The following is a 25648-nucleotide window of genomic DNA, read 5'->3' on the forward strand; positions in this document are numbered from 1 at the left end:
CGCAGCAAAAAAAAAAAAAAAAAAAAAAAAAAGAAGAAGGTGGTCTTACCCAGTGATGTGGGCAGGAACAAGAGCCCAAGATGTGGTTTGAACAAAAACTACCTCCCCAACATGATCCAGTCACTGTCTATTAACAAGATGAAAAAAAAAAGGAGGATATGTTGCTGCTTTTCAGTGTGTCCTCTGTTTCACAGTGACACAAATAACAAGTTCCACAGTCAGCCTAACAGCTCCTTGGTCTTGGCTGCAAGCTGCTTGTCGATGTCTGCTGCAATGTTGTCTGCCATCTGCTGAATCTGTGTAGGCAGAGAGAGGGGAGGAAAAAAACAAAAGTAATGAAAGTTAACGCTTCAGAGAGCAGAGGTCTAATAAGAGGTGGCGTGAAACAGCTCCAGAAAAGGATGAGGGTGAGCGGAGGTGAGCTCCATTCGGGTGGAGGCTAGTTTCTCATTTTGAATGTAGTTTTCAAATAAAGAAAATACGATCAATAGTTAACTTATCAGTGAAGTGGACTCACTACACTTTTCCTTATTTTCTGTAATATGTGCTCTTATGACAGTGCATGCTGATCAAGCTCAAAGAGAGCTGACATCCTATGGTCGTCTCACCAGCTCCTGCTGGTCAAACCTGTTTGCAAGGGGCAGCCAATCAGGCAAATGTTTCTTAAAGTGGGAGGAGCTAAAACTGCTTGAATTGGATAGAAGATGAACTGAGAGGCTTCACCATGTCCCCGTATAAAATAAAACTTTTTGTAACTTTGCGATGATAAAGTTATCATTTGTCATCAGCTGTATCCTTTCAGTGTTCATGTTTTGATTGCAACAGCTGGTAAACTCTAACTAGGCACTTCAGTTTGGTGGGGGGGGGGGTTTGGAGGGAAAACCTCGGAGCAACACATTTCTGATGAGTTTTTCAAATATATTTTCTTAGAGTTTTGTGCAGCACAACAAAAGTGACTTCTGGTCGTGCTGCATTCAGGGAAACATATCTGACAGAGGAAAAACTATTTGATCTTTTCCTCACCTCAAGCTATACTTTTTTTTTTTTTTTTTTTTAAATCTCAGGGAATCCCTCGTCTCCTACCTGTTTTTCTACGAGTCGTATTGTGTCTTCTGAGTGTACTTCCTTTGCTTTTTTGACCTGTGTGACAGCATTAGAGCGCACTCTCCTCAGTGAGTCTTTAGCCTTGTTGCCGAGCTGTTTGGCTACCTTGGCCAGGTTCTCCCTGTGCTCCCGAGTCACTCTGCAGGGAAACGGGAAAAATGTCAGAAATGAGAGGCAAAACAAAAAAACGAGAGTACAAAAAAATATAGAATTCAAAGTTACAGGGAAAAAAAAGGGAGATGGTCTAAATACTGAAATGAGACTTCTTGCTGCATGCCAGCAGCTTTGACATCACTTTTGGCGTATGCTGCCATCTGCAAGCACAAACCGCCTGTTATGCATCTGTATTTACCATGTTTATTTAAGACGAGATGAAGTCTAATACCAGCTCGGTTTGACCGCATTTAAGCACGAGCTAGGAAGTAATTACTGTGTTTTGTAGAGTACGGTAAGAAGGTTTTATTAAAAATATCCTGGAAACGACAACATTTCAGTAAGAGACACTAACAAGCAGTCACAACTTTGTGTGGCACGAGCAAATACACTCTGAAAAACAAAATAATGAAAACTAAGGTCCTCACTTGTGCAGATGGGGACGCTAAGTGCTTATAAGCATGACGTCTGATCCTCTTAGCTCTGACTTGCAGCAACCACCAAACAATCTTCCTCAGACCTTAGAGCAGAGCCGAAACATCCGTCATCCTAACAACTTTGCATTCGCTCTGCACTTGTTAATCACTTAGAAAGTCCTACTTCCCATTTCACTCTCCCTCTTTGTCCTTAATTGGCTTTTTTTCCCCTTGTTTTTTGCCTCAGGGACTATTTGCAAACAATCCAAGTGCGCCGTCTATTTACTGCAAACAATACGGCCTAATTACCGATTCCAGGGCCAATCAAGAAGCGCCTTCTCTTTGGAAATGCAAATGTAGGCTTGGAGCGTGCCGAGACTGATTGCAGGGGGAAAAGCAGTCTGACTCTCGTGTCCCTCCTCTGCCAGAATAACACCTGCTGCTCCATGCGCACACACACACTCATGATAATGCATGCACATAACCACAAGACAGCATTCATGCACTGAGACGCACGTGCGTATATGTAAAAAAACATACTTTATATACACAGGCAGAGCGGTTTAGTGAGTGAGTGACTGATTGTTTTGTGTCGGGTTGTTTGATTTGGCCGGGGGAAAGAGAAAGAGACTGGCCCAACCCTCACGTCGTCACACCGGGGGTCTCTATACATGTACAGGCAAAAGTCAATAAACCTGTCAGTTTAGAGCACGGAGACGAGTGGAGGAGGAAAATAGAGGAATACCAAAAGAAAAATAAAGGTGAATGAGAAAAAAAAGAAGTGAAAGACAGAAAGTGCTAAAGGGAGCAAAAATGTTTTCTGGCCTCCGGCGTGTTTGTCTGCGAGTGCGTCAAAGAGAGACTCACTTGGGAACGGGCACCTTGATGATCGTCCCGTCCACCTCTGGGTTTAAGTTCATGCTGCTCTCTCTGAGGGCACGGGTGGCCGCTGCTGTAGCCTGGGGGCACATGCACACAGACACACACACACTGGAGTGAATAAAAAGCAAATCTACAAGTGCAGGTAGTGGCTTAGCTCCAGCTGGCAATCATTAAGGTGTTGTGTGTGGTGTGTATATGGTGTGTGTGTGTGTGTGTCAGGGAAATCCCATGTAGTGTGGAATTGCCTCGGGCCACTGTCAACACTCGGCCCCGTGGGACAGGACTGAGAGGTTGCAGGGCAGGGTGGTGACTCCTGGTGACCCCACAGGAGAGTCTGCTTGTGGATGATAGATCAACACACACAAACTTTGTGAGTTTGTGCTCAGTTGTACTTGAAGGTTTTCTGGTAGAATCATTACCACATTATTGTTATTATTATTATTATTATTAATAAAAGTTATTTATACTTTGTTCGCCTGTGTATATGGGGGGTGTATTTATGCATTGTTGTTTTATTACAATGACAAACATGTATATATTTATTCACCTTAATAAACAGTAAATGCAAACATGTTTTACATATGTACATGACACAGACAGGAGCTATAAGATTATGAGTTACAGATGTGAAAGACTCATGAAGCATGAACTACACAAGTTATATTGAAGTATATGTAGAATGATTACTGTGTATAATTTTCCCCCCCGCTTCGGATACACAAAACAAACACTCCTCCCTTAACACTTGTTATCCTGTTGCCCTTTACGAGTCCTTACCAAGAAAATAGGAAGTGCTCAACTCTGCTCAGATCAGCAGGATGCTGTGTTTGTTGCAGGGCGCCCTCTGGTGGACAAACTATGCAACATGAACACTCACAGCATGGTTGAAGGGTGTTTCTCTCATTTTTACTTTTATGAATGCAGATACTGATATCAGCCTGCAGCTATATCAGTCACAGTCTAGAAGTAAGACCCCACCAATGGATCGTTTTTTTTTTTTATAATAATACAACATCCAACTACTGTTAGCTGCATCTCTATGGTAACCGTTGAATCCTTAAACAACAGCTTGGGATCTGTCTTGAATTTATCAAGATTTATTAATTTCCCCCCAGACTGGAGCTGTCATCATTATAATGAATTAAGATTGGGGGAGATTAAAAGGAGAGCGCTGTGTGGACACTGGTTGAAGAGGCAGCAGTGCTGCATAGAGATAGAACAACAGGATCAGAGAAACTACTGGACCACAAACACACAACAACAACAGTTACGCGAGAAGCTGGATTTTGGTCTTTTTCCCAGAACTAAGAAATACACTTAAAACTCAAAATGACATATTAAGACATGTTTACATGTGTAAAACTGAGACATTATCTACCAAGTGAAGCTTAAGTTAAGCAATGACTGCATAGGACCATAAAGCTACAGTTAAAAGAGTGCATAGACACAATGGAGAGGAACAAAGCCACACTCCTCAAGCTAGCGCAACAGCCTCATAACTCAGTTTGCAAAGCGAGCAAATGTGCAATGCATGTGGAGAAAAGAAAAAGAAAAAAGATTTCCTCCTCTTACTTCAACCGTCACTAACCCATCCTGCTTTCTCAACAGCTCCTTCTGGCCTCATCCACTGGGGGAAAGAAATGGCAGCAACATTAAAGGAATTTATTTGTGTGCATTAAATTAATTCAAGGGGTTTCTTTTCTTTTGTTAAAGTCATTCGGGAAACAGGCCTGCAGTTGCACTCTTTGAGCGAGGGGTGATAGATTCATCCCATACCTATGTTTGATTGTTCTCAGCATCAAATTCATCACCATTTCCCCTCTCTGACGACCACTCCGGTGGTTACTAAAACCCGAGTGGAATTTCTCTGTGAAGGCTGGGCAGGTTCTGGTTAATATGTTGGAAAGGAAGAGAAATTACACTGAAGTTTCACATCAAACGCTCACGACTTGGTTCAAAGCAAATAGGCGAAGGGAGAGGAATGTGTGTGTGTGTCTAAAAAAAAATTTAATGCTTAAACATGGACACACACACACACACCAAATTGCCTCCGGATCCGAGCGTAGTGGTTAGATGTTGTTCTCTGTATCGTCCCAGCCTGCTCTTAATGAATGAATGGAAAACAATGGCAGGGCCTCTGTAGTTCCTGGTAATGCATCATTATAAGCCTGTTAGCTCTGAGTACTGACGACTCACCTCTGTGTGGTACATGGGTAACACGGGACATGACAGGGTAGCGTGCGTGTGGATGAGTGTGTCCGTCAGTGTGTGTGTGGTCTGTGGTTTCTAGGGTTTCTGGGAAGGAAAAAAAAGAGACTCCGGATTCAGGTGGAAAACTGACTTCACAGATTTGAGGTGTTGATAAATACTTGGATTTGCATGTTGTTTGTATGCTGTGGTTTCACCTGGAGAACAAATGAGGGAAACCACAGCCCTCAGGTGACTGGCTGTGGAAATAGAAGGTGCAGGAAGATATTTAAAAACAGGTTTTTGTTTGGCAAGTTGTACTGGAAAAAAAAGAAAAGGAAAAGAAAAGCTCTTGGATGTCGTGTGCAAAGACGCTTCTTTTAACTTTTTTTACTGAGACAGATTTTTATCGTTTGCCTTCACTGCCTCTTCTACCCATTTTATATATAGAAGAAAAGATGCAGGCTGTATCTGCTGTCATCATAGCCAGTGTACAGTCACTTTACTTAGGACCTGCTAATGCCCCCAATTAAGGAATCTCTGTTTTACAGAGATGAGAGCAATGAATTATTCTGCCACAGTCACATTAACCTCCTAGGACCTGGCGTCCACATATGTGGACTAGAGATGGCACGATACCACTTTTTTATGTCCGATACCGATATCATAAATTTGGATATCTGCCGATACCGATATGAATCCGATATAGTGTGTTTTAATCAACAAAACTGTTTTTTAAATATCTTGCTGCATTTTGTATAAGTTCATACTCAAGTTTAAAACAACAACTACACTAAAGCTATTCTGTTATACCTGTATCCAAAAAAAATATTTCATAGTTCAGCAATACTGATCAATCTAATAAACTTAAACCTACACCATCCTCCCTATTCTGGTATTTTAAAGAGTACTTAGTGTAAATATTAAGCAATCTAACTAATAGGGTTCCAACTCCCAGCAACAACAAAAATAAATAAATAAAAAATAGGGAACCACCCCTCACGCTCCACCTCATGATGCTTAATCGACGTAATCAACCTTAATTTGATGCAGTGTGGGAAAAAAAATGCACAGAAATCAATTATTTTTCAAGAAATATTAAATAGATTCAACATCTTTCTTCAACAAAATTGCAGACTGCACAGATGGTACCTTCACAAAGGAAAAAGTACTATAGCTTACTAGGGTATATATATATATATATATATATATATATATATATATATATATATATATATATATATATATATATATATATATATATATATATTAGACTTAATAGTTACTATATACAGTAATGGACTTCTATTCATTTTGCATCAAATTAAAACTTTGGCTGTCAGATAATTATTTATTAAAAGCTCGACATTTTAAATGAGAATAAGAAAGAAAAGTATGTCTTTGTGCCCCCTTTTCCCTGTTAATGCCCTATCGGCCCCCCTGGCTAAACTTTGCTAGATCCGCCCCTGCACAGTTACCAGCCGTCAGCTACGTAGAAAAAGATCCTCGAGTAGAAAGTAATATTAAATAAATTCTAACAACAGCTGATCAAGCTTAAACGTGCTGCTGTTGTTCAGCCGCTGGTTTCCTCTTTCTGGTGCAAAGTGGGCCAAAAGCAAACAAGAGAGACGTACTCCCGACAGAAAAGCCGATCAGCTGATCGTTAAGCAGTTTCATGATTGAAGTAGCAGCAAGAAGAGGCAGTCGTTTGTTAAGCTTAACGCAGGAATGCTTTACAAACATTCAGAGATGGACTTACACACTTGCTTTACTTCTCTCCGGGATAACTTTGTCGGAGATGAAATGCCGGGTTGCTAGCGAAGCTCCACATGCTATCCAGACCACCGACAGGTCCTGCATGCCACAACCGCTCTATCACGTGATGCATACTGCTCCGACGTGCTAACGTTCTGAGGTGAGTTACGGCGTGTTGCAAGTTTTGTGAGGTGCTTTCGTGATATTTAATGGATCGGATTACATTTTTTATTTTTCTCCGATATCCGATCCAGTAATTTAGGTCAGTATCGGACCGATACCGATACATAATATCGGATCGGTCCATCTCTAATGTGGACATCACATTTTGGGTTATTTAGACCAAAATCCTCAATTTTGCTCTACAAGGGCCTGATATCCACTTACGAGGACATTAAATTGCCACTGTTCTATTGAAATTTTAAACGAATATCCTCATGTGTGGCTCTTATTTTTCTTAGAAACAATAATTAGGTTAAAAAAAACCCTGGTAATTCTTTGTTTTTACATTCATCAGGTCCCAATCAGCCCAAATATCAAAGAGAAATTACAAATGCATGCCATGGAAGAGTTCGGATCTTAGGAGGTTAATGTTCAGGAACATTTCTGTAGCCAACATAGCACAACAGCAAGCTGTGCAGTTTGTCCACACACTGCATAACCAGACACTTTTAACGACAGACTGCATATAAAATATTTTTGGTGTTTTTGGGGCCGCAAGTGACCATATTTGAAAAGGTAGAGTGCTAATTTATAAGCTAATTATTATTAAAGCCTGATTATTACCCATTGTGGTTCAATCACACTTATTTACAGAGTAAAAATAGTATGGCGGCCTCTTCCAAACCTCCTAGGAAAAGAATTAATGGTTGCCCGGTGATTGCAATGAGGTTTTTGCTGCTGCTGGAGACTGACTCCTAGTAGTTGGGGTGACCAACTGGTTACCCATGTTTTGAGGGTGTTGCTCATCCACCTGAGCAAGGACTGAGAGATTTATTAAGGTTTGCAAATAACTGCAGACTGATCTGAGTCAGTCTGCAGCGGTGAGTGCAACTTGTCTGCCACAGGAAACTCGACTCAATATATTCTGGTTATATTCCTACATAGAAGCAAGGTTGCTGAGTGTCTTGTTGCAGTTAAATTGCTGTTCTAAAGCAAACGTGGCACGATCTGTGGAGGGATTTCTGAATGAGTATTATTCTGATGAGGTTGAATCTGAATGTAAATGCTAATATGAATTTCTATGTATACAGACAGCAACAAAATCTTCTACAAACAACAACAGATTTGTGATTTTCACTGATTGATCCCAATCCCTGTGTTATCAAACACAGATTACACATGATTGTCGACTGGCCCTGTTCAATCGGAGACTGACAGCAGACTGACTCCATCACTTGACTGTCCTCCGCTTTGAAGACAACTTACTGCGAGTCGTCGGAGGCCTGGTCCCCGTCTTCACAGGAAATATGACTGTGAGTTCGTTGCTGTGACAGCGTACTACGGCTTCCCCCTTCGTGTGACTGTAGCATGAAAAAGCTGTGTAAAGTTGAGTGACTCACACTCTACTCGTCATCATTCAGCCCTGTTTTAATGAACACTCCGTCTGAGAATCTTCGGATTAGTCACACCTGTGTTTACTACTACTAATCTGTGTCAACATGGCTTCTGTGAAACACTGACAAGGACCGTTTTACGGCATTATAAGTGCTTTTACGTTTCATTCATAATGTCATTTAAGTATTTTTTTGCCAATATAGTTGCATAACTGTGTTGTTGGCACATTTTTTGCATTAATTGTGGCTAAACGATAAAAGTTTAACCATTCTTAACTTATCCTCCACGGTCATTTCTCAGCTTAAAGTACACTTTCTATTATAAGCAGCATCCATTAGTTCTGTCTCAACTGCCCTCGACCACAAAAAGTACAAAACACGGAGGTAGGCTGCGTACAAACTCAAGTTATGTCACAGCGACGCAACGAAGGCAGTCCAAACATGCAATTGGAAGAATGCGTCAGGTGGATCCTTCGCAGTCCACCCAGATTCACTGCACATTGGTTAATGTAGAGTATTTTTGGAGAAAAGAAAATGACGGTGCAAGTGAACAGTACAGGAATACAGTTTTAAAAGTATGTGCTGGGTTTTATCTCAGTCAAACATCCAACAGTTCAAAACGTTAAAATAACAAAGAATGTTAAAATGTTCAATTCTGACAACGTTTCAGCCAACTTATGTGACATGCAGCTCAGGTCCTGCATGCTTTTAAAGCCTTTACATTAAAACCAAAGAAGTATGTAGCTTCTGTGTGATGCTTGTGGTCACAGACAGACACCCGGTCCTAAAGAAGTCTATGGGAAAATGACCTTTAACCCTGACCTCTATAAACACTTTCCTGCTGAGATTATTCACTCAAGCACCCATTTCAGGTGATATTTTAGTCATTCTAAGTAAGAAGGATTACCCAGGATATGCTCATTTACTAACCTCTGATTGACAAGTCATTAGCGATGAGCACTAGACCTGCGAGTCTTAACACCAATACTTGTGTCCTTCACACAAACAAAGTCAAGGAAAATTCCTAACAACAAAACAAATACAGTCTATTACAGATAACTGTAAAACTAGAAAACCAGCAGCACCATGACAGGATGTTAACACTTTTGGAGGGAGAAAAAAAAACAACCACCTGAAAGATGAAGATTGTTTAGAGGGGTCTTGTTTAGAGACACGGTGGAAGGGAAATGCTTGAGGGAGCAGCTCAGGAATACTGGAGCTCAACGAGTAGAAGGAGTCTCTCTGGGAGGCTCAATGTAAACCTTAAAAAGAGAAAAAAAAAGGAGACTTGGATGCCAAACTGTAGCACTCTGGAGAGTCTGACAAAGGAGATGGCAGAGAGAGAGAAAAACTGGAGAAGGAGATGAAGGCTGTGGAGGAACAAAATAAACTGTAGGAAGAAAGAAAGTGCTGGATGAGGAAAAGGAAGAAGTTAAGGTGGCAATCAAAAAACTGAAAGAGGAGGGAAAAAAACAACTGAAGAAGGTAAAGAAAGACGTGACAGAAGCAAATAGGAAATATGACAAGAGAGAGAGAAAGATGAAAAGACCGAAGCTGAAAGGGGCCAAGAAAAGACTTAATGAAAAGCACAGGCAACCGTGGGAAGACAAGAAAGAATTGGAGGAAGTGCAAAAGGCAGTGCAAGAGTGGCTGAGAGAAGCAGAAAAAGAAAAATAAACTTGGTGAGGAAAAACAAGTTGTGGAGGACACAAAACAAGTATTAAAAGGAAGTGCAGAAGGAAACCGAGGGCAAAAAAGTGAACTGGATACAGTCAAACAAGAAATGGAAGATACAAGAAAAAAAGGATAGGCAGTGATGGAAAGAAAGTGGAGGAGGTGAGGAAGAACCTGAAGGAGACCAATATGGAGACTGAAAATTGGACCAGATGTGAGGAAAGACAGAAAAGGATGAGAGGAAGCAGCTGAAACACAAAAAATGCAGATAGGACGGTGGAGTAAACTCCTCTTCCTTGCCACTTTCTCTTTATTGGCTCCAAGCTCCCTCCGTCTCCTTCATCCTCATCGTCTCCCTCCATCAGCCTTCTACTTTACTGCCTCTTCCTCTCAGGTATGCACAGCGGTCCAGTGACTAACATTATGTTACATGTAGTTTTCCAGGTAAACTCCATCCCAGTAGAAAACAGTAGAATTGTAAACCAGTATAAATAATAATTTTTTAAAAAATGAATCAAAAGAAAATAAATGCATTTTTATTAAAAATCATTGAAAGTTCATGCGTGTGTCGGTGTCTCTTAATAAACAGAATACAGTAATTAGACCTCAGCATGGCTGCTGGTTGCTGGGAAAACACTGGTGGTTATGATTCAAGAAGGACTAAAGCGGATTGTTTGTACGAGTTTCTGTTGTTCCCAACCTTCCACTATGAAAAACACCAACTTATGATATTGTCTGATGATGTCACTGTGATGACTTAACTGAAAAAAAATAGACTGTCGGGAAGTTTAGTTTTACTTTATTTTTACGATCTTAGACATAACTCCTGAGAATTGAGTCATTCTTTTTTCATAAGTGCCCGAATTTCAGAGCGGTGTTTTCCGCAGGTTGATAATATGGTGGCTGTGGGTGGCGTGGGCAGAGTTTCTCTAAACACCTCATAGGCATTCAGAGTGACTGAAATGGGCCTTTAGAACAAACTATTACCAGAATCAGCCCATCCTTACTTTTCACTCCACCTCTCTCAGGTCTGTTTGAGAGTTCAGACCTGGTATAAGGGCTTAAACTCAGACTAAGAGTTTAAATTTAGTTTAAGAATCACCCTCAAATAAAGCAAACTGTTTAAAGAAGTGAAATCATTTATTTCCTGTTGTGTGCTTCCAGATTATACCAACACCGCTGGGCTTGGTTTTTTTAGTTTTTCCTCCACATAAATGACATTTTGGCATCCATCCAAAGGGGTTTAAACCAGAGCCAAATGGAAAACAAATACATGTTAATTTGGGTTTATTTACACAGGCAAAATAGTCAATTTTATTAATGAAATAGTCCTAAACAGTAAGAAATTGCACACATTTCTGTGTCTCTGTAGTGAAACCGGTGACCGTGCTTTATTGCTGTGCACAGCCAATCCCCCAAAGGCCCATAATGAGCCAGGAAAACCCTGGTTATGCATATTTCCGTATTGTATCCTGTCTGAAGCACTTTTCCTCATTCATACATATGTGAAGATATTTTCATTGCAACATTTTCAGATCATTTTTTTCTTGTTTGTCATTTCAAATCAAATCAAATCAAATCACTTTTTATTGTCACATCACATGTGCAGGCACACTGGCACAGCACATGCGAGTGAAATTCTTGTGTGCGAGCCCCACAAGCAACAGAGATGTGCAAACACAACAACACAAACGAGCAAAATACAAGAGAATAATACAAGAAGAAAAATTTGCAAGAATAAAGGACTGTGCACATATTTCCGTTCAATATTTAATGAGATCAAAGAAAATGTAGCAGACAGCAGAAAAAGTTGAGCATATCGGTCATTAGCGTCTCTGGATATATGACTGTATAGTGACACATGCAAGCACATTCAGCTTTTCCAGACCACCAGAAAGTCTGGCCACCAAAAAACGTGAAAATCTACAAAGCAAAGGAGGCAGCGAAAAGAAGCAAAAAAAGAAAAATAATCCATTCCTTCCTAACCTGGGGGTAAAATGAGGTCATTTCCTATTCTGTGACAACTCACACTAAGACATATCCGCGCTGCAGTACACACATACAGACTTTTGTTGCTATCTTTCACCCCAGAACAAAGGGCTCCCCGAGTGATCAATCAATTAGCATCTGAGACACAGCATAGTGAGAGAGAGAGGTAGGTCAGGTTTCATTTACAGAGTGATGTGAGATTCGAGTTCTGGTCTGGCTTACTTTTCCTTCTGTGAGGAGGACCATCTATCTGTCTGTGCGTCTGATTATTTTTACAAAGCTTAGTTACTGCGCGCTTGTCCATATGAGACAAACTGATACCGGTAGGAAGAAATCATAGCTGTGTGTGCTCTGTTTGACTGTGTGTGTGTGTGTGTGTGTGTGTGAGAGTGAGAGAGAGAGATCGTCTTACTTCAGGGAAGCTGCTCATGTTGACCATAATGAGCTGAGGTGACTTCATGGAGATCTGGCCCAGCTGCTTGAGAGGGAACTTCCCATCTTGAGTCGTCACCACAATGTGATCCAGAGCTCCTAAACAAATACAGGTCAATGGTCAATGCCATTGTTTACTTTCTTCATTTATTTACCTTCATGGACAGTTTAGGCATCATTGTTCTCACTGTGTGCACTGTAGCATCCCGATTTTTCCTTTGTATTCGTATCACAGGATTAACCGTTCTACTGTAAGGCAGATTTAACTTATACATTTAATGTACTTTAATTCTTTTTCTCTTACTGTTGTTTTTAATTATGAAATCCATCTTTCAGAAAGATATGATATGCATTGACCCCAGAATTATAATTATAGATTCATTCTCATTTTCTTTACATTTTTCTTTGAAGGAACCAGACTTTTTTTTTTTTTTTAAGTAGTATTAAGTAGTAGTTCTCCAGGCACTCTGAAGGTCTTTCAGAGTGTCTCTTTGGACATTGGCTGTTTTTTTCCATTTTTGAAGACCATAGAATCAATTTTAAAATGTATTTTAAGGCATTTTGTTACTAGCAGAAACACATAATTTGTATAGTTGGGGGGAAAAAAAAAAGCCAAATGTAACATAGTTTGATGGGAATGAAATAATAGTTTAGCACCAACAAGGTAATTCCCAAAGAGCTCTTTGCGAAAAACTTGGCAAATCATGGTTAGGAGAGAGGTACAACAGTCAGCATCCACAGCCATCTTTAAAACACGGCGGAGGCTCGGTCACAGTCTGGGGACGCATTTAAGTGAGTTGTGTTGGCAGAATCGTCTCAAAATTGCTCCAGCAGCACCTGGAAAGTATCCGATTGGCAGTTATTCATTTATCAGCAATGCCAATGATCCCAAACACGCTGTTAATGCAGTAAAAGCATACCTGGATAGAAAAATATACAATTGAATATTGGTCGTGGACTGGCCTCCCCAATGCCTGGGCCTCAACAGTGTGGGATCATTTTGATACAGAACAAAAGGCAGCCAACATTCAAAGATGAGCTTTGAATTAAACTCAAATGAAATGTCTTAAATGTTGTATTTCCATGTATATTTCAACATGTTTGAGTGAATAACTGCACCCGTTTCCCCATTTTTATAGTAAAATATAAAGAAACGGAGGCTGGCTCAAGACTTTTGCACAGCACTGTAGCTGGACATGTTTTAATAACTCATTTCTACGCACACATGCATTCATATTCACATGCATGCTTATGGCTGTCCTCTTTTCAAAACAGTAACCTAATTATCGCCTCTCTGTGACGCATTTAGAGGAAAGCTGTAAATTGTAGCTTTAAAATCAGGTGAAAGCAAATCAAAAAAAAAAAAAAAAAAAAAGCAGCAGTTACCACCACGAAACAGCCCAGTTGATTACTAACAGAACAGTAACTGTATTTCTGGTTAAAGCCAGGTTAATCATTCATTCTTGCTTCACAGATGGAGGGAAATCTATCTTTAATCACTCCATAAATCAGAAAATACTTTCAAGAGCCATAAAAAAAAAATCAAGTCTTTTACAAACAAAGTAAAATTTGTCTCTTAAAGATATATTATCAAATGGTTTCTGTAAAAGCCTTCAAAATATAAACAGAGAGGAAAATAAGAGTTTGTTAGCGCTCCTAAATTGGAAGATTTCAAGCTATGAGTATGAAAAAAGATCTCTTTTTGATCGGGTCTTCTAAAATCCTGTACTGTAACATTCGATTTGTCAATTTTAAACCAGCATTTGTATTGCAGTGATTTGCACATTTGCTTAACAAGTGAATGATTCCCAGTCTGATCCATGGAGGAGGCAAACAACGCCTTTGGGCTTGTCTCAGGAGATAAAAGAAAATCTACCAAATCAAACATGCGGAGCGATGCTACGGCGACTACTTACGAGTAACAAAGCAGCTGCAAGTAGCTTTATATCACTTTAAAAATCAATCAGAGGCTTTTTTTCATTACAACCTTTCTGAAAATATATGTATGATAATACAGATGGAGTATTTTATCATTAGATATTAACTACTCTGGAAGAACGACCAAAAGACCAGTTTTGGTCCCAAATGTGTATTTTGGAGCTTAAGCTATGGAAGCAAAATAGCTCAAATTGAAAAATAAAAATGGTCTGACTATAGAGTTTCACCCTGTGTGTTAACACCAGCACTGGCACATAGTTAATAAGATGTTGCTATGGTGTAATGGAATAGATGTGGGGAAAAATCATTTAGTCCTTTGGACAGATTAACAGATAGACAGAGGAACGTGCAATAGCACAGTAAAAAAATATTCATTTTGAGACCACTGTCAGACTCTTAAAAGTTTCCATGATCTATTGTCTCCCCTCTTTGTCAACACTGAACGAAACTAATGCATGTTTGCCAACACAAGCTGACTTCTGTCCCTCCCTCCCTCTCTGCATCCACCCACTCCTCTCCATCCTCCATCTGGCTAACCTCAGACGCGCTTGTTTCCTTCTTCTCCACCTCTGCCTTACATCACTCCCTCCCGGCTCACCCGGTGGGGGGCTGCGCTAGTGGTGTGTGATTGTGGAAATGTGAGGTGAACCGAAGGTGAGCCAGTGGTGTAGTTTTCTCTAAAAGATCAATTTATCATATGATTTCAAGGGTTAAAAGAGAGAGACATATCCAATCAAAAAGTAAGATACAGCTGCAAGGAATTAAAAATAAAAGGTTGGTATGATGTGATAACATGGATATCAGCTGACACGCTGCCTACTTTGCTGCCAATTATACCGTCTCCCTTTTTTACTTTGCTCATGCCCATATCTCTGCCTGTCTGACTTTGTTACCTGCACCTTCACAACGAGCACCAGCACATCTGCAAGTACTTTAAGCAGGCAGGCAGGCCGGCAGACAGTCGGTCATTGCTACAAAGATGGATGGTGAGAGGGGGTGGCAGCTGGTTGAGATATCGGATGAAATTTGGCTAAAATGCTCTTTATTTTTTAAACACGTTGAGTTTTTAACGATACCAAAAACAGATTTTAAGCTGTATGCTGCGTCTGGGTGTTGGTGTAATCAGGATACGTACCACATTAATTTGCACTTTTTCCCTCTGCGTCTTGTCATGTCAAATTCTCCTTTTAAAAAGGTGCTGTAAAAATTTATATCAGTTCCCATCTCCTTCGCCTATCTCAGCGAGTGTTTGTCTGAACCGTTGCAAACTTGCTGGCTGTAATGTCGTTCACCCGAGTAAGCCCAGTGCTCAGTTTGAGGTTGTTTGGATGAGCAGTTCTCGCCTTTTGGTAGTTCTCCCTTTCCTGGAGTGACTGCTGCCTGCTCCAGTCAGTTTTTTGAGGAAAGGGGTACTGTGCAAAAGTCTTGAGCCACCTCTCATGGCTTTATATTTTGCTTCCAAGAAGCCAGACTTTATTGTAATTCTTATAAAAGTGATCTTGATCAATAGTTCTCATTTTCTTTGAACAATGACTCATTTTCAGTCCAGTCTTTGCACCCCATTTTTTTGTAATTATTTAAGTCACTTAACACTGTCCTAAGAATCGTTCAAGGATGAACGCCCAACCTAACAAAACACCAATTTTAAATGCACTTTTTTGCTGAAATGAAATTTGCACCAATTTATATTTTTGCACCAACGAGGTGATTACCAAAGAGTTACTAACTGAAAACCTGTCATATATTGGCATGGAGCGCTGTGCAGTGTATGCCAAATTACAGTAGAACAGGAATGAATCCATTCTTAGCAACAGTTCTTAATGGGATGCAAATCCAAGTGGAAATTTTTCAAATTATCATCAGTATGTATGAAGGAGATCAAGACTAGGCTACAACAGTGAGTGTTTACAGGCATCTATAAAATACAGTGGAGTCTCTGTCATCTTCTGATTGACAGTGGTTCATTTTTCACCATAACGATGATTCCAAGCATGCTTTCACTGCAGTAAAAGCACATCTGCACAGAAAACACACTGGAACACTGAGTCATGGATTGCCTCCCCAGAGTTCAGACCTCAATATTACTGAAGCAGCTTGGGGTCGCATTGACAGAGAACATAATAAAAGGCAGCCAACAACCAAAGAAGAGCTCTGAATGTCCTACAAGTAGCCTGGAGAACTATTCCTGAGGACTACATAAAGACATTCTTAGAAAGTGTGACTCAGAGAGTTCAGGCTGTGTTGAAGAATAAAGATGATTACATCAAATACTGACTTTCAAACTTGTACAAACTGACTTTGGATTTGCAAGTCTCCAATTTTCCTAGCAAATTAACAAAACGAGGGGCGGCTTAAAACTTCTGAACAATAGTGTAAATGGTTTTTGTTTCACATAACAGCAAAGCTGTGGAGTAATAATACTGCATCTGTGTGTGCTGACCGGTGTTCTCGTTTACACGTGAAAAGCTTTACTTCTGCTCAGATTGTTGAGGACAAAATGTTGCACTGATTTGAATCCAATGAAAGGCAGCACTATGATTTTGTGTAAGTGCTCTGACCTGTGCCCGGTTGTGTCTGATTATAAGTGTCCTTGTTAGAAGAAATTTACAAATATAGGTGCTGTCGAGAAATGCCAACAGCACAAAAAGGGCGATTACCAACATAACCATTTTCTGACGCGCTACAAACACTAAATATGTTGGATTAGTGCTTCTTTTTTTTTTTGCGCTGTCCTAAATCATACATCGGCTTCTTAGTCATGAAAACTTTGAGACCTCCAGTCCAAACCTAAACTAAACTAAACTCTGGGGTTTTCCTGCATATAAAATTCTGTTCTATTGGCCTTCTTCCAAAAGAAAATCACCAGGGCTGTGATAAATTAATACTTCAGACGTTTCTTTTTAAAGTGGTTTTATTTTATTTACTCCAGGATAAATATGCTTTTCTTTATCAAATGGCCAGGGGTAAAAGGAAAATGTATATAGCTCTGTTAAGTAAGACTCATTACCGTATGTGGACTGATGTGCTTTTGTGTGTAGTCTCAGCACAGAGCCGCGTTTTCAGCCAGGAAAAACTCGGTAAACCTAATTCTAAAGTTTCCCTAAAACCAAGTCTTCACCCTCAAACAGGCTTTTGAAGGAGTGTGAAAAAAAGGAGGCAGGCCAAAACACTCTTTTACAAAAACCTGTAAAAATGTCATAAATCTGACGTCCAAAACCAGTTCTCACAAAGACAGCTGGACATGTTTTTATTCAGTTTAATTTCTGCAGATCCACGCTCCGAACCAGCTCAATCACACACACACATGCATCCAATGAGTGCATCCTCATAGCCGTGCTCTTTCCAAAACGGTAATTTAATGATTTCCTACATGTGATGTGAGCAGCGGGTGTCCACATGCATTGCAGCTTGGGCGGATTACAATTACCGCAATGAGAGTATATGCTGATTAAAAGCTTAAGAAATGGCGATATCCATGTTTCAGCTTGTTGTTTTTACCCGTCTGCGAGAAACAAGAATGTGAAGTCTACTTTAAACAATGTTTTCTTGGACACAGCGCTAGTTTCCAAGTCACATTACCCATCTGCGATGACCATGAGATGGTGGGCGTAGCACTGATCTCCCTCTCTCTGCATTTATCTGTCTGACTTTCTGCTACGTGTTTGCTGCACACATAAGTACAGACTCATGGCAACAAACAGCAGTACATACAGTCATACACTCACTCTCATAAGTTTAATGAGAGCCAGATGAGAGGTTCATGAACAACACACACACATACGCTCGGACAGCTGACGTCATCCCATTCCACCATCTCATCTCTGCTGTCAACTCTAAGTCCTGCTGCCTCCCTGGATTACTGTCCAGCTGGACAGAGGAGAGGGGGATGAATGGACCAGAGGAAAGGAGCGAGGGATATATGGATTAGGGGGAGGGGACACAGGAAGGATGACAGAACAGAGGGATGGATGCAAAAAAACGGTAGAAAGGACTGGAAAAAGAGGAAGCGATGAAGGGAACTTTTAACTGAAACGTGTTATAAAATTGTAAAAAGGTGGTTTAAAAATTTCTTATGTGGTCTTATCTAGTCAAAAGACAAAGTATGAAGCTGAGAAGCACTGGAAAATTATAAGACAAAAGTAATAGAGGCAGGGCTCCACACAGAAAATGACTCAGAGCAAAAATCAATTGAGTGATAACCGGATTAGAAAAAAGAAAAGTTGGGAATGTGAAAAGCAAAGCTGGACACTGAAGGGTTCATGATATTGTATGTGTCTTCATTCTGTGTAAAAAAAAAGAAAAAAAGGAATATTACACTAAAAGCAAATCAGATACGTGTGCGGAAGAAAAGTGGAACAAATTCAAAGTAATTTCAGTTTGAAGTCCGATTCAGGCAGCTGCCTCGTCCCCGGGGAGCTTCCATTACACACCCCACCTCTGACTCCCCGAGCGCGCCCCCATTTATTAAAATGCAGAGAGGAAAAAAAAAAAGAAAAAGGCTGTGACCTGGATGTACTTGGGGAAACAGGGGCCAAGGCGGGGTCAAGGTAACATCAAATAGGGATCTCTTTATGCTAAGCCTTTTGGCGCCGTGTCCGAGAAAGACTTTGATTCCAAAAGTTTTAAAAACGTTAAGAAAAAGCCCCCCTGTTAACTACAGTGCACGCTGTGCACACTATATTTGGACAGTTACCCATTTTTTCCCTCCAGTATGTTAATTCTGAAACGAAATAATGGATACCACATTAAATGTCTTCCTCTGGCATTAATATAACCCCTAAAAACTCATCTGTCTTCATCATAAATACATATTTTCCTTTAAAGATGTGAACAAGAGCAAGTTTTCACATTTTAGGATGAAAATTAGCCCCAACCCCACCTCTCAAAAACATGCAGCTCACCTAAACACTCTAAGGTTTCAGCTGTAATTCGAGCAGGTTTGCAGAAATCTGAAAAGAACTAAGTGGGAGACGTAATTCTTTTAACAGCTTAGGAGCACAAAAGTAAATGGAAAGATGCCCGTGAAGGAAAACAATAATAATAAATGCTTAGAATCATTTACACCATTACCAGCATGATGTCTATCGACTTCTCCAAGGCTTTAACTGTTTATCGTCATCGTCTTTTAGATTCTCTCTTTCTCTCTCGTTCAATTTTAATGGATCGTTTACTACAAAGTTTGATCAGAATTGATTGAAGACCTTTCAAACTATCGGGTTTACAGACAGAATGTCAAAAACATAACCTCCCTGGTGGTGGTAAAGATGAGCAGAGGTTTCTCCAACATCATCTGCAGTACATAATATCATCAAAAGACTCTCTGTATGGTGACATCATCAAAAATTAATATTGGCCGCCTGTGATCTCCAAGCTCTCAGGCAATGTGGATTAAAGACTGATATGATTCTGTCTTTGAAATCACTGCATGGGCTCAGGAACATTTCAGAAACCACCGTGTGTGAACACCGTTCACCGTGATGGCCACAAATACAGGTTAAAGCTCTGTCAGACGAAGCCACACGTGAACGCGATCCAGGAATGCTGCCATCTTCTCTGTTCGGCAAAGTGGAAAACTGTTCTGTTGTCAGATGAATAAAAATGTGAAATTCTATTTGGAAAATATGGACACTGGACTACACAGGAGAGGGACCGTCCAGCTTATTATAAGTACTCAGTTTAAAAGCCAGCATCTCAGATGGTGCATTAAAGCCTACAGAACTGGCAGCGTGTACATCTGGAAAGGTACCATCAACGCTCAATGGTTTTAGAGCAACATGTGCTTCAATTCAGACATCATATCTCAACCAGTCAGTAGCACGGCTTTGTAGCAGAAGGGTGCGGTGCTGAACAGGCCTGCTGGCATTTCAGACCTTTGACCAGCTGAAAATGAAAAATATGACAAAAAAGACCTAGGACTGCTTAGCTAGAAACTCATAGCAGACACAAATGGGACAACATTCCTCTCCCAAAAGTCCAGCAGCTGGACTCCTCAGTCCCCAGATGCTTAGAGACTGTTGTTAAAAGAAGAGAGGATGCAATGCAGTTTAAAGCTTTTATGAGACTTGTTGCTGCAACCACATCTCAAATTCAAAATAAGACAATAATTTTCTTAAAATGTTAGATTTCCTCAGTTGAAATAGTTGATATTATCTATGTTCTATTTTAAAATGTTGTTTCTGCATTTTGCTTCCATTCACATTTCACACAGAATCCACAGGCCTTTGTGGAAGATTCCTCTTTGTGATATCCTTGTTATGTGAGGCACTGGTGAGCTTTTCTGTGCATGAACAAAAGCTGGACGAGCACACAGGTAAAGTTTAGCTGCCACGTGTTTAACTGTCTTAATGTTTTCAGTCTGGACTGTACGTACATGAAGTGATGTCTGAACGTTTCTTTTAACTTTAGAGGTAATGCTTTCATGCTTCATCTGCCTTGTTGGTAACCCTTTGTTCTCTGCTTTGAACTTTGTACTAAAACAAGAGGAATGAAAGGCACAGTCCAAAAAAGAAAGAAAGAAAAGTACGATAAGCTCACTACCTGGCGAGGTTCGGATGCTGAGGTTTCGTGTGAAGTCATCTTTGAGCGAATCGAGAACAGTGGTCATGTCCTCCTTCACTTCATCCAGACTGATGATGTCTTCCACCAGAGATGAATTAATGTTCACCTTCCCTGACTGGCCCTTTGCCTTGGCTTTGAAGATTAAACGAGAGAAAGAAGGAAAAAACCGAGGGAAGAGTGGAGACTTATCTAGATAAATAACATCACATTTGTGCCAGCAGAGTCATGGAAGTTGTACAAGTTAACTTCAGAAATCTCCTCACTGACCTTTGGCCTTTTTGGTGGCGTAGAGCCTGATGCATACAGCAGGAGCAGGGTGGTGGAAAGCGTCAGGAGCCAGAAGAGGCCTAAGGCTGACTCTGGATGTGAGCGGAGACCTGACATGTCGCAGCAGGGGCTGACACAGGAGAGGCCGCAGCAAGCTCAGATGATTCAAAGCCATAACTGTTGACACCGGAAAGGGAGGGGGGGGGGGAAGAGTTTAAATTAACAAAACATTTTAAAGTAGATAAATGCCATACAGCTGAGTTTGGAAGGGCAACATGTGATTACATTCGACAGAGCTACAATTCAATCAGAAAAGCAGTTGAAAGCACAGCTGGTAATATTAATCAAAATGAGGTAATAGCTCATATCAGCCAGCAGGAGGTAGGCCTTCATCTTCTTCTAACAGTACGGCACCGTAGTCTGTGTGCACCTCAGTAAATGCATGATAATTTCTGACAGAAGTGCAACTAAATCAAAATGAATGCAACCTACTAATCTGTCATCTGCTACATTTGCTTTGTAGCATTTCTGTTACGGTCTCCATAAATTATTAAAGCATTCAAATCAAATAAAAGGGATTGACTTGCAGATGAATGATCAATATTTGCTCTTTTGTAAGTAAATGAAACCTGTTATTAAGTGAGAGCACATAATGACATCATAAACTGTTTGCTTGATAAACAGCTGATCTGATCTAATTTTTTTCCAAAGTTCTGTAACTAATTTTTTTCCCTGTGAGGTTTATAAGTGATCTTTTACTCTGTTTCTGACTGTGAACATGCTGTTATGTTACACTATCCGATAGAGGTTTTTTCAGTCCCTTTGCCACGGTTGTGTAAATTCAAGTACCTAGCCGCGCAGATTGTCTTTACAAATGTTCACTCTAAAGAGCTCGAGCGTGGTGCTGTAAAAGGGTGCCGCTGTTTCAAAAAGTCACTTTGTGAAAGTTCTTCCCTTGTAGATATTCCACAATCAGCCCTGAGTGGAGTGATATTATTGCAAAATAGAAGCTTTTAAATACCACAGCAACACAGCCAAGGAAGCACGGTGCTGTCGCCTCACAGCAAGAAGATCCTGGGTTTGAATCCAGCTGGGGCCTTTGTTGCATGTTCTTCCTGTGTCTGCACACAGTCCAAAGATGCGCATGGGGTTAGGTTGCTAGGTGATTCTAAACTGGTCGCAGGTGCGAAGGTGAATGGTCTTGATAACTGTTCATACCTCCTCTGGTATTAACATCAGCACAAAAACTGTGTGCTTAAAGTGTCATGGAGTGGGTTTGTGTAGGTGGCCAACTACGTTTACCTTTATAGTGTAACTAAGTCTTTCTTTTTCCCCACTCTGTGCAAACGTTGTAAACCTGCCAGGGACTGCAGATGAAAATCAGCCAGTGTAACTAAAGCACATTTACACGAGTCTCGGTGTGCATGTTAATGTGCACGATCCCCTTAGAACATAATAAAAAAAAGAAATAAACTCTTTTCATGAAAAATCATGTGCGTGTTTGGGTTGTGAAACAGAGATAAAAGCCTATGAATAAGAAATTCTTGAGAGCAGCTCAAAAATTACTAATCAACTGATCTAAATAAATAAAAGTTTGTTATTTTTCTGGTATTCCAAAAAAAATGAATCCTTTCCACCTGAATTACAGCCCATGCATTTGACCAGAGTTTCTCTCGAAGTAGAACACAGACGGTTGGTTCTTATAAATCCATCCACATGTCACTGTTTTTGTGAAGCTTTCAACAGTCAGCTCTACCACCTACATTACATTCAGTTACACTCATACACTTAAAAACATGCCATTTCTCATAAATCTGTGGGATAAAGCTAACCATTATCTCAGCCCACGCGCACTCGTCTGGGCATTCCTGAGGGAGGAACCTCCTATTCAAAAAACCCCCCAAAAAACAACAATATGACAGCAGGCCCTGCCTTTCAATGGACGAATCACACCCCACCTCACAAATAGGCTCTTGACTGTGAACTGTGTCACTGACCCACGGTGTGCACACACAAGTGCAGAAAAACACGGAGATATTTAAGCCCCCCAGACACAAACAAGACTCTAAAGCCTGTCTTTCACAGTCAGTGGTTGTGAACAGCGTGCGGTGCACTGCTGCCCGCCTGACATCTTCTATTGTGCCTCGTGTATTTATAACTGCGACCTGTGAGGGGAAACACACCGTCTGAACAGTCTTAATACCCGAATTGAACATTTTAAGTCAAAGGCTGTGTCACAGTGAGCTTTAAACAAGCCACTGGGTGTGGTTTGTCTCCAACCAGACATGACACTGACCTCACTGTTCGCCATTATACCTCCAGCTACCACTAATCCCCCGGAGTCAATCCAACGCTCACTCCAGATATTAACCAACATCCAAACTCATTCCTTTGGCAATATTTAGGCTACACAGTACACCACCACCTCCAGTACAAGCCCAAAACAGGCATCCACGGCCGGCAGGTTTCCCAGCAAGTATGATGCGACACGCCACAATGTGGCAGAGACGATAGGCCGAGATGCGGGACGGTGACAGATCTCTTTAAGAAGCCAGCCGAGCAGAAAGAGTGAGGCACAGGTGTTCAGTGGGATACTGTAGCCTCACGTCCTGTAGATTTCACACACACGGCAGCAGCTGCAGACACACCCTGTGTCTTCCAGCAGCAGAAACCAGCTGGTGAACCCGCATGCTCTCTCTCCTTTCGCTCTGCAGCCTGAGCAGCGAACAACACAGCAGAGTATCTGATGATGTTCTGCGTGGCTCTGCCTCCTCAAACAAGATGTTCATGCTGGGAGCGAAACAAATTATTTTCTTCTCATTAAAAACCATTGAGCGCACCTGGTTTAGTGTGTAATGAATTCCTAAACTTTCCTCAAATGTTCTTTTTTGTCTAATACCAAAAATGCAAAAGATCCCCAAATTTTAGAAGCAGGCACCAGACAATACTTCACATTGTTACAGGCTTGAGGATGCCATCAATTCAAACTAATCATTTCATCACATAGTAGCACTGCAGTTCGACTGATATAACAATCAATCAGCATAATGTGTTGATGAATATGTTTTTACCACAGCATAATGTAGAAATGGAGACTCATTTCTTGTGACCAAGTCTTAGTACCCAGTGTTGAAAGGTGCAGCTGGAGTAGAGAAAAGGTTCTCTGGCAGAGCTTTACTCAACGAAGCAAAAGTGCTACTATTGCTAAAGTGGTTTTTTTTCTTGTTTTTTTTTAAACCATCATAGTACAAAAACAGGAGTGGCACACAGCTGTTTATTTTGGGTGATTGAATGCGTGACTAAACCTTCTTGTCTTTACACTCTGTGCGCGATTAAAATAAGGTTTGATATCTTGCCACACTGTCTCATGTTGTGAATTTAATTTTGAAAAAAGCCCCAAATTTTGAAAAAAAAAGTCACGAAGAATGTTATATCTGTGATAATGAACACAATTTATACAGCAACAATTCATAATTCAGCTTTGTCACACATCATATTTAAATGACATGGCTTTACAATTAGACAAAGGCACGTGTCTCATCCCTGCTTCCCCCACACACTCTGTCTACAGAGAAAAAGAGTAAATATCCAGTCAGCAGAAGTTCTCTGGTTGAACTGTCCCTGGAGGCCAGAGAAAAATGGTCAGACTGCTTCAAGGTGACAGGAAGATAATAATAACTCTAATAGCTACTAGTTACGACCAAGGTATAGACAACAGCATCACTGAGTGCACAACGCGCCGAACACTGTGGGTTACAGGAGCAGAAGACCACACTGGGTGCCATTCCTGTCTGCTAAGAACAGGAGAGCGAGGCTATAATAAACGCGATCTCTCCAAAATTAGACAACAGAAGACTGGAAGATGAGTCTTGATTTCTGCTGCAGCAAGCATCCATCCTGCCTCAAATCAGCAATGATGATGCAACCCATGGCACAGTTTCAAATAGCTCAAATAACACCAGAACGCACTGGTTTCTTGAAAATGACAGTGGGTTTACTGGACTCAAATGGCCCCCAATCCAATACAGGTAAGATGAACCTAATATCCAGTGAGTCTAAATATGTAAAAACAGGAACTATTGCTTATGTACGTGTTTTAATGGACCTTTTCACAGACTTCCTGTTACCCAGCTGGGTATGAAAGTGATAATTTTGTAGTTTTTCCGACTATAAGAGGACAAACTAGAGCAACATGACACAGCATCACCTAGTTTTACTGACACCAACAGTAAATTCACAATTAATCAAATCAAACACACAAATCAATAAGAAACGTGCGCCCCAGCCATCTATGGGGCACATCACATGCGCAACTTAACATGACGTTAAAAATTCATATGTTTTTATATTACTGTGGACTCGCTCCTGCATACAGCACCAGAACGATTCGGTGCAAATTTCACAGCAGTTACAGCAGTTGGGAGCTATCATACAAGCCCATGCACATTTAGGTTAACCAACTGTACGACTCTATAGCTGAGGGGTTGAGAAGGTCAGTAAGACTTCTCTCCATTCTTACAGGGGGCAAACTGAACCAAAGTGAACTGTGTTCAGCACAGTGCTACCCTTAATTTCAACAACAACCCAGCAAAATAAAAGCCTCAACTGTAAAGTGCACCAGAACACACACTTACTTCAAAAAGTCTTCACAGAAGCGTGTCAGCCTGGGCAACAACCATCGGGGAAAACGCGTTTGACATCTATTTCGTCATCACCACGAGACTGTATGTTATGGCC

The 25648-nt window shown here is 40.7% G+C and overlaps 1 protein-coding gene across 2 annotated transcripts; it reads right to left on the reverse strand.

Moving 5' to 3' along the window:
• mrrf (mitochondrial ribosome recycling factor) lies at positions 1-25605 on the reverse strand. Of its 2 annotated transcripts, none has more exons than XM_085358152.1 (7): positions 25546-25605; positions 20912-21088; positions 20624-20776; positions 12129-12247; positions 2541-2632; positions 1141-1243; positions 1-296 (listed from the first exon to the last, which is right to left on the reverse strand). In XM_085358152.1, exons 2-7 carry the CDS (start codon positions 21084-21086, stop codon positions 219-221), a joined length of 720 nt encoding a protein of 239 aa, XP_085214278.1. In that variant the 5' UTR covers positions 21087-21088; positions 25546-25605; the 3' UTR covers positions 1-218. The 2 variants fall into 2 exon arrangements, with proteins under 2 accessions (XP_085214278.1, XP_085214277.1); XM_085358151.1 differs by having other exon boundaries at positions 1084-1243.
• Positions 25606-25648: the final 43 nt, after the last annotated feature.

Source organism: Diplotaxodon limnothrissa, linkage group LG7 (genome assembly GCF_057381915.1).
Source record: "Diplotaxodon limnothrissa isolate DT_005_m linkage group LG7, D_limnothrissa_male_GT1.1, whole genome shotgun sequence".
Classification (NCBI taxonomy): Eukaryota; Metazoa; Chordata; class Actinopteri; order Cichliformes; family Cichlidae; genus Diplotaxodon; species Diplotaxodon limnothrissa.